This window comes from Syngnathoides biaculeatus, chromosome 15, assembly GCF_019802595.1.
Source record: "Syngnathoides biaculeatus isolate LvHL_M chromosome 15, ASM1980259v1, whole genome shotgun sequence".
NCBI classification, from domain to species: domain Eukaryota; kingdom Metazoa; phylum Chordata; class Actinopteri; order Syngnathiformes; family Syngnathidae; genus Syngnathoides; species Syngnathoides biaculeatus.
The window spans coordinates 10,971,035-10,984,885 of record NC_084654.1 but is presented as its reverse complement, the minus strand read 5'-3'; the positions used below and the strand labels follow the sequence as shown (position 1 = coordinate 10,984,885).

At 41.2% G+C, this 13,851-nt stretch overlaps 1 protein-coding gene across 6 annotated transcripts in view; it reads right to left on the bottom strand.

Moving 5' to 3' along the window:
* Positions 1 to 140: 140 nt before the first annotated feature.
* Positions 141 to 13,851, bottom strand: part of tiam2a (TIAM Rac1 associated GEF 2a) — an 81,731-nt gene continuing 68,020 nt past the window's right edge. For 4 of the 6 annotated variants that reach the window (XM_061842924.1, XM_061842925.1, XM_061842923.1 and 1 more), the window contains 8 exons: positions 10,181 to 10,360; positions 9,917 to 10,035; positions 8,478 to 8,586; positions 6,339 to 6,397; positions 6,144 to 6,246; positions 5,375 to 5,468; positions 3,911 to 4,065; positions 142 to 3,077 (listed from right to left, as the gene is read on the bottom strand). In XM_061842924.1, coding sequence (XP_061698908.1) covers positions 2,458 to 3,077; positions 3,911 to 4,065; positions 5,375 to 5,468; positions 6,144 to 6,246; positions 6,339 to 6,397; positions 8,478 to 8,586; positions 9,917 to 10,035; positions 10,181 to 10,360 — 1,439 coding nt within the window. In that variant the 3' untranslated portion in view covers positions 142 to 2,457. Of the gene's footprint in view, positions 3,078 to 3,910; positions 4,066 to 5,374; positions 5,469 to 6,143; positions 6,247 to 6,338; positions 6,398 to 8,477; positions 8,587 to 9,916; positions 10,036 to 10,180; positions 10,361 to 13,851 lie in introns of all 6 variants that reach the window. The other 2 variants (XM_061842927.1, XM_061842928.1) reach the window with 2 other exon arrangements.

Here is a 13,851-nt window from a genome sequence, read left to right as displayed (position 1 = left end):
GCATGTTATGAAAGCCAATGATGTTCCCCATCAGGGGATTGTCAACAAAGGCAGAAAAGAAAAATAAGCAATTTTCTCCAAAACGCCTCACCTGATGTGTGGAATACGCACACACACACACACTCAGAAGCAAACGCAGCACTGTTCACAGATAAGTTTTTATTTTGAAAATAATTCATCAGGAGGAATTCACATTCATTGGTATACTAACATTGAAGGCATGATAAGAATAATGTCTTTTAGTGGTTTGCCTTTGAAAGTACCTCAACTCCATCCATGTTGCATTACAAAAAAAAACAAAGAGCACTTGAATTTGTTGCATATTTTTCTGCCTCATTTCTAAGTTGTCCAGTATCAAGTAGAAAAAGGATACATCATGTAGAAAAGATTGCGTACAAAAGATGCACACAAACATACAAATCATTTTACAAAATTGTCATTCAAAAACAAAGAAGCCTTACCTGAAACAATTCCTCTCCTCAGAAAAAAAAAAAAAATCTAATCCAAAGGCTCCACATTAGAAAATAAACCTGCCTTTTACTTTTCCTATTTGCAAGTGAATCTAAATCTTAAATGCCTGACACCTTAAACCGGCTTTATAAACAATCTTCACTAAAGTAATAAATAAAACCTGCCGTTAATAACATTAAAACCTGTACAGGAAAATATTTCAATTGTAAAGGCAAACAGTGTACTTTAGTGCAGAAAATACAGAAGGAAAAAAAAAAAAAAAAGATTTGATCATTGACTGCAGCACGTCTTTGGATCTTTGCTCACAGTGAAACATGTGACCATTAGCTGGGGCACCGTGTGCGTGCACATCTCCCAAGTATATCAAAGAAGCCATCATTTCCTTTTCAATCTGCTTTTATCATATCTCATCATTCAGTCTACTTTTAAAATGTGTTCCTGTCAGCTATTTTTAAAGGTGACAGGAAACGAGATGTCATAATAGAAAGTGAAACCAACGTGCCCCAAACTTCATTTTCTTTCAAACCATCACATGCTTTAAAAATAAACGTAAGTCAACCTTTATTACAAAAAAAACCCTCTCCAAATAAATAGTTTGTCCTATTTTTGCATGTGAGGCTGCCGTCACCATGTTATTGATTACCTGGTGCCCTTCAATTGCCATATGTTCACGTTTGTTGCCAAAATTTTCTCCTTAGCTCCGTTGGTGCTTATTAAGTATTAACCTCTGCAGAAAACAATAACCGTGTCTGCTCGCAAACTAAATGCAGATTAGAAATATCCATGCATTATTTTGGGTTAACCAGCATATGATGGGGTTTTTATAAACTTTACATTTGAGGTATTATTGAGGCAGGAATATAACCAAAAATGTACTGTCTGTATTTTAATGGCCCCGACCCCAAATTAATCATGCTGTTCCGAGTTCACAACACAGATATCAAACCAAAGGGCCAGGGGACATATGTTGCCTGTTAAAGTAAGTCTACTTGCTGTTTTTTCTAAAAATACATTACTGAAATTGCAACTTTTTAACTAGCTTTTACAAGTAACCATTTTCACCAAATTCTTTTTTTTTTTTTTTTTTTTAAACGGACAATAATTGTACAGTCAACCAGCTACCAACTTGCTTCAAGGATTCACAAATTTGCTTCGCAGATTTTTTTGGGGGTGGGGGTGGGTGGGCATTTCCTCCATCATTAACTGAATAACTCACCAACTCATCACGTTTCTGGCCCAACCAAAATTATGACATAAAAAAAATTGCTTTGTCGTCACTTTTAGCATCTTGGTGCCAAGGAATTCTGTTGAACTGAGGGGATAGGTTTCATTTAGTCAGGCCATAGCTTTGTCTAACAGGGAGAGAGGGGGGGAGAGAGAGATTTGCCACCAGCAAGTTACAGATTATTGCTTTTGCCAGCGGGACTTGGTCCATATCCCTCATTAATTATTTGCATACCACTATTTATGATTTGAATTTAAATTAAAAATATACTCCAGCCATCTGAGAAACGGACTTATGTGGCCCGCGGCGAAATGTGAAACACTCGACCATATTGGTACAATGTGGTTTGATTGTGGTGTTCAAGGATTTCGCTCATCTGATCACTGCAAAATTTGAAGTATTTATTGAAGTAACAACAAAGAGCGAACTTGTTATAAATTCACCCCTACGCCAAAAACTGTAAATGGCCTATAGATGCCACAAGCTGGTGGCAAAGAACTGAAGTCTAAATGAAACTCAAACTCATCTTGACATGAAACCAAAGCAACTAGATAGGGCCCCCCAAAAATAATGCTATAGTTTGGTCCAGAGAACAAAACCAGCAAATATGAATATTGCTGAAAACTGCACTTGTTTTCCAATGTCACAGCAGACTGGACACAATGCACGGCCTTGAGGCTGTAGGTGACCCACAACCCCCTTGGGAGAGTCCATACGCCAATCAGCTTGCCTCCAGTTCTCCACCTGACCACGGCTGAGTGCTAACTGGAATTGTTGTCCCGTACTCTTGGGGGTCTCTCCAGGGCCGTGTCATAGAAACAGTCCTCATTCACCACTGATGTCAGACTTTGGACGCTAAACTCTCTCTCCAGGAGTGCGTTGAGGTCCACGGCGCCTGGTGGTGATGACGGCGCATCCAGCGAGGTGCTTTTATCCTTCATGCACACTAGCGCCCCTTGGCTCCTCCGCAGGCTGCCGTTCTTCCTCTTTGCTGCAACCGCTTGGTCACTTGTCAGTCTGGGTCCGGCCTCGGGAGCGTCCCCCTCAGGCTGGACGCAGGGCGCGTACGTCAGCACCGGTTCCTCGGATATTTTTAACTGGAAGAACTGAGCGTCAAGAGCGTCCCTCTTGGCAGCCGCAGTGTCGCTAAAGCCGTCATCGTCCTCGTCGCTGAGAATGTCGGACTCCTTCACAGAGCCGGAAACAGGCCGGGAGTAACTTGCCGGCGGCGTCCCGGACCAGCTCTCTTGGACAGGAAGAAGGGAGGCGGCGGCGCCCGACAGACTGCAGGTGCCGCTGCTCAGGCTACCTTCGTCGGAGTCCGGTCCGGACTTGAGGTCTGCGAGGGGCTGCCGACACAACCAGGAGGCCCTGGAGGAGCCTGGAATGAAGATGGACATGGAAGTCATACATGGTCATCTTATCTGGGCAAAACACGCATCCAGCTCACTGCCTTCCAGTCTTTTTATGACCTAAAAAGTAAAGATATGATCTGGTGAAGGTGTATTTCACACTTCACACATTAAGGCAAATGACCTGAAGGCTAAATAGAAAGCAACCAAGAACATGTTCTTCCTTTAGAATGTTATTCAATAGATTTGCCTAGGAAAAAAATATGCCTCCTACAATGTATTTTTCAAAGTATATACTGTCACATTCACATCAATATGGATAGAATGTACAGTGTAGTACAGTACATTTGTATTTATTCATGTACAGTTGACATGTTCATGCTGCCAAGCCTCATTGGCTGATGTTGTACATGCATATTTTTGAGTTTATTGATTTTGTTATTCTTGTGTGCTGCTCCTTTGCACGTTGCTAGTGTAAAATAGAATTTCCTTGTTTCCAGGCTGTTTGCTTGTGGGTGTTTTCTCAATGTAATTAAACCTCCTTCTACAGTACAAAAACACTCAATTGAAAACTACATTGTTCATTGGAGTGAATGTGAGCGCAGATTTTTTGTCTATACGTACACTGGGAATGATTGACGACCGGTCCAGGATGTATCCTGATTCTCGTCTAAAATAGATAAGACTTTAGCCCAAGATCCTATTGACAACATTAAGCGGATGTATGGATTTTCAGTGGGTTATGAAGTGGTACGACTTAAAGTTCCTTCAAATTTGGAGGATTTATTCCATTATCAACTGTTTTCCATAAGGAATGCTTTTGGAGGGATAAACTGAGTCTGTGGCAAATTGTGACACTCACCCATCCTAGCGGCGGAAGGCACAGCGTTGCGCATGGCCGCCAGGCGTTCTTTACAGCCACGCTCCAAAGTGGATTCGCCTCTCGTGTTCCTCCGGGCGTTCTCCCTGAGGATGGAGCGGATCACCTTGATTACGTTCACCTTGCTCTCGGGCTCGCTGAGGAGGACAGAGACGAGGTGACTTGAGCACATAGTGTGATCGCTTGATGGTTTCAGTCAAAATGTAGATTAAGCGGAATGCTGCCAGAGACTTCCAGTCTGTCCCCAGAGAGAAGAGCAATGACATTCATTCAGCCTGATCCCAATTTCTCAGTGCATTACGGGACTTTCATTCTTGACAGCAAGCCTTACTCTCACCATCGCAGTGAGAAACTTAACGCCGTAATCGATGCAATTCACAGGACGTGAGAAATTTGGAGCTGGGAGGGTTGAACTACAAGCAACAATTACGTGGCCACAGCCAATCCGTGCGTGTTGAGAATAGAGTACGTCACGCACAGCAGCCTGTACAGTTGTTGGGATGAGGAAAATGGAGGCGGTGATTGTTGCAGTCTGGGGACCATGGCCTGTTATCAGTACCAGGACCACACTTAAATGCTTTAAAAAAAATTGTGATACCTGGTCAGTACATTTATTCATTTACAGCTGTTCAACTGTGAAACAAGATGGCAAGAGCATTGGCCAAAGCTTTACCACAACCAACGCCCACTTGATTACACAGACACGCACTTATTTTTTTTATTTCTATTTACAGATGGAGAACAGGAGGCTGCTGCTTGTGCGCCAACTCAAAGACCACCTGGGGGTCCATAAAACATCTGGATTGAATTTTACAGGGTACAACTATGGTATGCTTTTCACAGTCAGTAGTTCTGTATCCCATAGTTTTCCTTTTGGATTATTTACTTATTTCATGGCTTTTTTTCTGTATGGGCTCAAATTTCAAGAATTTTTTCATCACCCACTGCTGCTCACAATTGTGGAAATAAATGTCTTCACCTCCTGGAGGAGAAGCCCCTCCTCCTCCTCTGCATGTACATTGCAAATTAAGCAAATGCGCATACAATGTGTATTTTATTCCCTCCCGCAATCAATCTCAAGTGAGGGACACGAGGCGGAGAGAACTTTTGCATTTAGTGTGAACGTAATATCACCCATGTATGGCAAAAAATACCCCTTGTAAATTGCAGTTTCGATACATTCTGTCTTATCAGAGAGAACTACTGGACCTCTCAGTTAAAACTCTCAATTAGTGCACATGAACGAATTCCCTCATTGCCTAGTTCGTGTGCGTAAATATATATATATATATGCAAGAAATATCCTTCTACAAGATGACAACCATCCACTTTTTGTCACATTTGTTTGTTGATGTGCAGTGTGATTTGTCACATGTAAAATATGTTCACCAGCTCAATATGGTTGGGGAAACTGGGTCTAGAAAAGGTACCGAGTATATGTCTAACCTGCTACACAGCTGGAAGACAGTCTGTGGTCTCCCTTCCACTTCAGACCTAGAATGAATCAGCTCCCAGATACAGCTGCTTTCCGTGCCCGGTCCTATGAGAAAGCAGAGGGAAAAAATGTTTTAATCCTGAAGTCTTAAAAGGTTTATCATTTTAGAGGAAGCTGAAGGGGGGGGGGGGGGGGTGCAAGGAGAATGAGCTTAGGGGGGTGTTCCGGGAGAAGATGAGAAAAGAACAAACAGATTTAGTGGATTTTCTTTGTGAGTGATTAGCAGTATTGGGCAGCAGCAGTGTTGAAAGTAGCAACGCTACTAGTCTTAACTATATTTCTCATTGGGTGGTCATAACGTTGCCCTTTTATACCTCAAATAACCTTTCAGCACTAAAGCTACTTTTGTGACCACAATAGCTGCACTTCTCTACAAAATGCTAATGCTTACATGCATTTCTTCTGTTCGACTTCACTTATCTATCCTCCTCATGTCCTCCCCAAGATTTCTATAGATGAGATTTTGATAAAAGATCCCCACAAATTGTTTGATAATGCAGTGAAGCAGGATGAACAGTGTGCAGCAGGACAACAGCAGAGCAGAGGGAAGATATGCAGATTTTGTGAATCTCCTTTCCCGTAGCATAGTTTGCCACATGTTTCTCGTATGTACAGTAGCTTTAGTGTAGGAAAGCTTGACTTCATCTAAAATATGTCATCTCACTCACTACTTTACTTTACTACACTACACTACAACACTGGTACTCTGAAAAGTCTCACCTGCTGTATTTCCAAGCCTAACTTGGAGTGCAGAGAGAGGGATGAGCCAACGGAACTTGAATGGGTCCGGGTCACCGTGAGAGAGCGCCGAACGCGGGTTGGTCTGATCCCATAAAAACGAGGATAGAGATATGTTCTGTTTTATTCCAAGATACCATTTATGCCATGTGAATGGGCATGAGCGAAGTGCCTCACCATCTTTTTCTTCAGCTTGTTGTTTTCCCTGTAGACCAATATGACGGCTTTCTTGAAGACTGGCAAAAAAGAAAAACACATCTCAGCATCTTCTGCGTGTGAATGCCTCATGGGGGGAGTGGAATGAAGCAGTGCAACACAGAGAGGCATTTTAGATGTCTAAAAGTAACAGTTTTAGAGCAAGACTTTGATTCAAACCCAAACCCATGCACTGTACATGGATTTAACCCCATCAAGTGAGATTATTTAATAGTATGTTAATAGCAGTCCAACTTTGCGGGGTTATTGCATATCAGGTTAGCAGTCAAAAATATTATTTTCATTTGTTCAAGATAATACGACAAAATACAGGCTGGATTTACACTGTAGGTTCAAGTTCCCAATTCTGATCGACTGCTTACATCCAATATTTTGAAATGGCTAGACATCCAATTTCCATTCCTATTGATGGAACACATAATACGACACACGCGCAGTGCTTAAATCACACGTGAACAACTACAGTACTTGAGCATTGGCATTGAGAACATCAAAGTAAACAGTAACTAATAAAATGCAAATAATAGTATTAGACACCACAGTGTTGGCCTGGGCCTACTCTTACCCTTATTTTCAAAGAGGGGAAATGTCTGCATTATTTCATTTTGTTTTTCCACATTCCAAATTATTTGTCTATACAGTCACTGAAGTTCAGATTTTCAGTTTTTTCCCCCCATATGTTTGTTTGTGTTCTTTGGTGCTGTCTATACATCGCCGCTCAGTATTTTGATGGCGCCAAGCTCAAAGTGTGCAACATTGGCATACACACTATTTCCGCCCAAACATTCACTCGACTGCCTTGTGCAGGCCAGTCAAGTTCATCCATACCAAATTCTCTCAACCATGCCTTTATGGACATTGCTTTGTGCATCGGTGCAGTCATGTTGGAAGAGGCCATCTGCAACCTCCTCCCACAAAGTTGGGAGCAATAAATTTTCCAAAAAATCTTGTTGTACTGAATCCTTCAGAGTTACTTCCAGTGTAAATAAGGAGTTGTTATTATGGACAATTCCATGCTCCCAACTTTGTGGGAATTAGGCTTTACATGATCAGGATTTTTGGGACCGATCACTGAGCTTAAAAAAAAAAAAAAAAAAAAAACCATCACCCGTCTAATCACAAGTTGGAGCAAAATCTAAATTTAGTATTAGGCTACCATTGTTTTTTTTTGCAGTGCATTTTGAGTAGTGACTTCAAAATGAGATGTGTCCAGCAGAGTATTTAGCAGGAGACCCAGTAGCAGCCCCTAGCCTAGTGTACCATAAGATGCAATTAAAATTCTTACATTTTCTCCAAAATGGACTGTCTACGTTACGTGCACAATTGTTGTGTGACTTATCCAATGAGGTAGACTTGAACACACTGGTTACACTGTTATGCATGCCTGCACATTTTTAGCACATATGTAAGTTAGCATATGATGGCACGCACGAGGCAGTGAGGAGGAATTGCATTTCACATCTGCAAGAAGATGAAGCTTACACTGCCCCACACAGCCTGTGTAGGCAGGTCATTTCTGACGATGTACACGCTCACGCTGTCTCATCAAAAGTAAAATTAATACCACAGGAAAAAGAATATCATAGCTTGCAAATAAATAAAATAATGACACAAAATTACCGACACAGAACATGCACTTTAAATCCTATTCAGGACCTCCATAATGCCGCAAAGCATGCTCGGAGCTTGTAAATATCACTTAAATGTATAGGCAGGTGAGCAGACACTTTTGACAATATGGTGTATCGGATATAGACAAACGCCTGAGGATATCCAATTTGTTTTGTTTTTTTTAATTTTTAAATGCAGTCATGGTCAATATACGAATTCTGTCACTTGAAAGGGAAAAAAATAAAATAATCTGAATTGTGTCACTTGAACCCTGCAGTTTAAATCCAGCCGTAGGCACTCGCCACATCATTAGGTATAATGGTGAGCCTATGAGATCCAATACATAAGAGAGATGCATCTAGAAATCAGTTTATTTACTGGTGTGATAGTGTCCATCAAAACTCTGTATTCTTCTGATATGTGTACCAAATGTGGCTGTTGAGTCTATTTATTTTACCCAGTATGCAAGAGTCAAAGAGCCAGACCTACCAAACACGGTTATTTCGGGGTCTTTCCTCATGCGGCCTAATGATGGATGCGGGTTGAGCCACACTGCAGTGGAATGCAGAAGAAACTCACCCATAGAGATTTCAGTGACCTGTGTGACACAAAATTATGTGAGATTATTAGTGTGTGTGTGTGTGTGTATGTGTGTGTGTATATATATATATATATATATATATATATATATATATAAAAAGGCGGCACAGTGGAGCAGCTGGAAAGTGTTGGCCTCACAGTTCTAGAGACCGGGTTCAATCCCTCCCTGTGTGGAGTTTGCACATTCTCCCTGTGCCTGCGTGGGCTTTCTATGGGCACTCCGGTTTCCTCCGCCATCCCAAAAACATGAACATTAATTGGACACTCTAAATTGCCCCTAAGTGTGATTGTTGAGTACAACTGTTGTGTCAATGTGCCATGGGATTGGCTGGCAACCAGTTCAGGGTATACCCCAGCTCCTGCTCGTTGACAGCTGGGATAGGCTCCAGCACTCCCGCCACTCTTGTGAGGATAGGTGGCTAAGAAAATGGATGGATGGATGATCGAAATTGAGTATTAGAATTGCAACTGCCAACAACTAACAGCTCTGACAATCCTTATGTAATCACCTCAAAGAAAATATGTTGTGAATTTGTTCTAACATTTCCAAGGTGTCACAATAACATGTCTGTGACATGCTTTAAAAAAAGAAATAAAGAATAATATTTTAGCAGAATGTTCCCGCCACAGTGAAATTAGCTCATTTTAAGGGCCGATTTGTCTGATTCATTGCATCCGGCCTCATCCAGTCCCACATATTGTTGGGTCAAAGGTGAGCTTGGCTTTTGTTAAATCTCCTCTTCAGTTAGTGTTCTGAGCTGCCGGCTGTTTGCTTCTTTTAGCATAAGCAGAGCACAAGTGTGGAAAAATAAACAACCACCCCAGACATCAAAAACATTTTTGTGTGCATGGACTCCTGGTGAAACAAATTATGCCTCTAACAGTGGGGCAGAAGACCAGAACGGCACATTTACAAAATAGGGACAGAAGATTTACTTGTTTAGATATCATAGACTATTTGAATACAAATATTAAAAAGAACTTTCATTTACACACCCACTTTAAGTAACAAACCAGACGTTTGTAGACATAGTGTGTGTTTCTCTCTGATAACTAACTGTTTACATGCACGCTTTACTGCATTATGGACCATATTATTTCACATTCACTTTGAATACTGATACTGCAAAGGATACCAACTAAATATTCTATCAATCTGTAAATGTATTCAGTCCCCACAAGGCAAAGAAACCAGAAGATGGCATAAACAGCACAAGTAGCAATGCAGTTTTATGCTGCATGTGTGTGGGGAATATTCAATTTGACTTAATTCTTATTAAGAGGCACCATCAGGCCTATAAGAGATCCCTTGTGAAGTATGCGTGTACCTCTCTATCATGGCTGGCCTGCTCGGTGACAAGTTGATCAAAGACTGCGCCGTAATCCTCGTAGATTTTCTGCATCTCATTGATGTGGCTGGCCACCTTCTCCATGGCCCGAAGCGCGTCTGCACACGCACCAACAAAAAAAGTCTTAGCAGGAATTAACTCTTAGCACGGACTGCACAGGACATCTTAATACTGAATGGCAAGAGACGAAATGGTTCAGTCCATTTGTATACAACGTGCATGTATTTTCATCTTTTAGATTACCTGTGAGGTGGTAGTGCTCTTCGCTGTTGGTGTCAGTGAGGGAGACCAGCTCCCTGAGCAGCAATGGGTACTTGAGAACTCTTTGCACCGGTTTAATCAGATAAGACTCTAGGGTGGAGGAATGCTGCTTAGTGGGGTTCCTTGCATCCAAAAATTCCTTAAAGGCCCGATCCGTCTTGGCTGAAAAACAAATAGACCAAATTGTTACTAATTGCGAGAAGAATAACTCACAATACAAGAGAGTATGTGTGGGTTTATGTCATGGGTGCCCAGACCTTTTTACCCCAAGATCTACTTTTCAAGCAGCCAGCCTCTAGTGATCGACCAGGGTCGGGGGTGGTTTGCACATGCGCATAGCCGCGACTTCCGTAAATAGGAGACCAGTTTACTAGAACGCGCCTTTGTGTGCGTGCAATTGACGTATTGGCTACACCTGAATCAAGCAACGAGGTGGATGATAGGCTAACAGATGTCTTTTTTTTTGGGGGGGGGGGGGTCACGTCGTCACGCAGAAGCACTACTGGTCTATGTAGATTTGAACACAAATATTTAATATGGCTTAAAACTATAGCTTTGAAGTCACTACTCAAAATGCACTGCAATTCTTTCCGATTCTTGCCTGATGTACAGCTTTAACTGTTCCAACAGTGCTGAATCTCCCTTGTCGTATTTTACGCTTAATAATGCGGCAAAAATTTTCTATGGGAGATTGACCTTTCTTGTACTTTGAAGCCACACTGTTGTAGTACGTGCAGAATGTGGTTTGGCATTGTCTTGCTGAAATAAGCACAGGCGTTCATAAAAAAGACGTTGCTTGGATGGCAGCATGTGTTTTTCCAAAACCTGTATGTACCTTTAAGCCCCAATGGTCGCTTCACAGACTTACCTATGCCATTGGCACTAACACAGCCCCATACCATCACAGATGTTGGCTTTTAAACTTTGCATCCATACAAGTCCAGCTGATTCTTTTCCCCTTTGCCCAGAAGGAAATGACTTCCACAATTTCCCAGAACTTTTGAATATGGACGTTGCACGTTTTTTGACTTTGCATCAATCCATCTTCGATGAGCTCAGGCCAAGAGAAGCCAGTGGCGGTTTGGCTTTTGTTTTGCATAGTAGAGTTTTAAGTAGCACTTACGGCTGTCGCGCTGAACTGTATTTACTGACATTGGGTTTTCCGAATTGTTCTTGAGCCCATTTGGTGATATCCTTTACACACTGATGTCATTTTTTGGATGCAGTGCCACCTGACGGATCGAAGGTCATGGGCATTCAACACTGGTTTTCAGTCTTGCCGTTTACATGCAGTGATTTTACCAGATTCTCTGAATCTTTTTTTTTGATATTATGGACTGTAGATGTTGAAATTCCTAAATTGGTTGAAACTGTATGTTGAGGAACATTGCCCTTAAACTGTTTTACTATTTTCTCACACTCTTGTTAAAGAGGTGAACCTCGCCCCATCTTTTGTTGTGAATGACTCCTTGGCTCCTTTTATACCTAATGCTAACACCTACCTGTTCTAAATTGGCCTTTTCACCTGTGGGATGTTCCAAACAGGTGTTTGACGAGGATTCTTCAACTGTCTCAGTCTTTTTTGTCACCTGTCCCAGCCATTTTTGGAACATGTTGCAGCCATAAAATTCCGAGTTAAGGACTATTTGCTTAAAAGTTCATCAGTTTGAACGTTAAATATTTTGTCTATGTAGTGTATTCAATTAAATATAGGATGAACATGATTTGAAAATCATTATACTCTGTTTTTATTTATTTTTGCACGATGTCCTGTACTTCATTGAAACTTGGTTTGTAAATATGGAAACACTTATTGAAAGCTGTATCTTATGTTACTCAAGTCAAAACAAATCATATATACCAAATATGTCACAGCAATGAGAGTTCAGTTTAAGAGTCTAGTGCAGGCATAGAGCAATAACATAACTTAACATAGCTCCAGCAGGGGGTAGTGTAGGCTTCTTGTTAACATGAAGGTTTTAGTTCATACTGCAGTAGAAATAATGAAAAAACTGATACTATCGCCACAGCCATTAGAATAGATGGAAATATGAGTAATAATAGAGGACAAATATTTTCCTTGAGCAACATGCTTCCATCGAGGGGTGCCATTAATGTATTCATTATAGCACTCCCAGCTGCAGACAGGCAGCTCAGTCAACACCTCCCAGAGTAATTGGCAGGCAATTAACGAGTCGACAAATAAACAAGGAAGCTAGTCTGTGGCATAATGTCAGGAGGAGGCGGGTGATGAAGACGGCAGAGATAGCCACCCATTTACTTGTTTAGGCTTGACAACACATCCCAGGTGCCCTTGGATCAGCTGGATGTGGTCAGGCCGTGGCATATTCTGAATCATGGCAAGTCACAATCTCACTTCACACAGACACTATATAGTTAGCGAGTGCTACACTGTGCAACTGTTTGATGCACGTCATTCCGATACGTGTCAGTATCTAAGACTCTTGATTCCATAATAGGCTGTATGGACCCTGTGGATACTGCCACACACTTTCCACTCATGCATCCAGGTTTTCTCTCAATGAAGAATATACATAATGTAATTTCGTCCGTGATTCTTTATGCATACACTTTTTCTTATAATATTTTTGTGCATTTTCTCTGAACAATAACATCCTTTCCAATATTAACGGAGAAGCATTTTCTTCAGAAAAAAAGTAAGATTGAGAGATGATTAATTAGTTGATTAATTTTATGAACCCATCATAGCAATTGTTTAAAATGACGTATATATTTAAAGGTGCCAAAGCAACATTGCGACAACCCTATTTTCTTATTGATCTCATTAGCAGAGTTGTTAAAAAATATTTTTATTAATAATTGACAGGTGTATTAAGGCAGGAAAAAGTATAGACCATCAAACCCTAATGTGGAAGACATTCTTTGATTAACCAATGATGCCGACTAGTGCAATAAAGAGGTGCATAAGTACAAAGATTGTTTTTTTAACAATGCAGTTTTAATTGAAATAGCTGTCCTTCAGTGCATTAAGTGTTGCTCCAAATACTCGCACAGAATAAACAGCACATCATTCTTCTCTCAGTAATACTGACTTAGAGACTGGTCTGAGCGTCTCATCCTATTAAATGCCCTTCGGCTTTTAAAGAGAAATGTACCATGCAAATCTGGTAATCGGACAAAATTATCCATCAGCCTCCTCAAACCTTGATGATCAAGAAGCACAGCCTCTTATAGCTGCGGACAGCACTGCCACAGTGTTTGAAAGGCCAGCATGCTCACCAGCATAAATCATTCTGAAATGTCTACTATGTGATAATCAGGGGAAGATGCGTGGATGTTATTCAGCTCTCTAGGACATACTGCATATGCTTTAAATTTAGACTAATAACATTTAGAAGGTCATTTGAAGGTTATCCAAAGGATGAACCATCTTTTTGTAAAGAGGGTTTTTTTTTGTAACCGCGGATCACAAAATGACAGTGAGAAGCAGACTCCCCTTTCTTGGAACTGAAAGAGGTCCCACCCTCCACCTGAGAATGCAGGATGCTGTGAGGTGTAACTGATGCAACACAGATGTAACAATGCTGGTTTAGCAGGTAGAGACTCCGATATTTCTTTTGTTACCTTTTAGGACCAAATAGAAAAGGAACGCCTCATCGTATTCTTCAGTG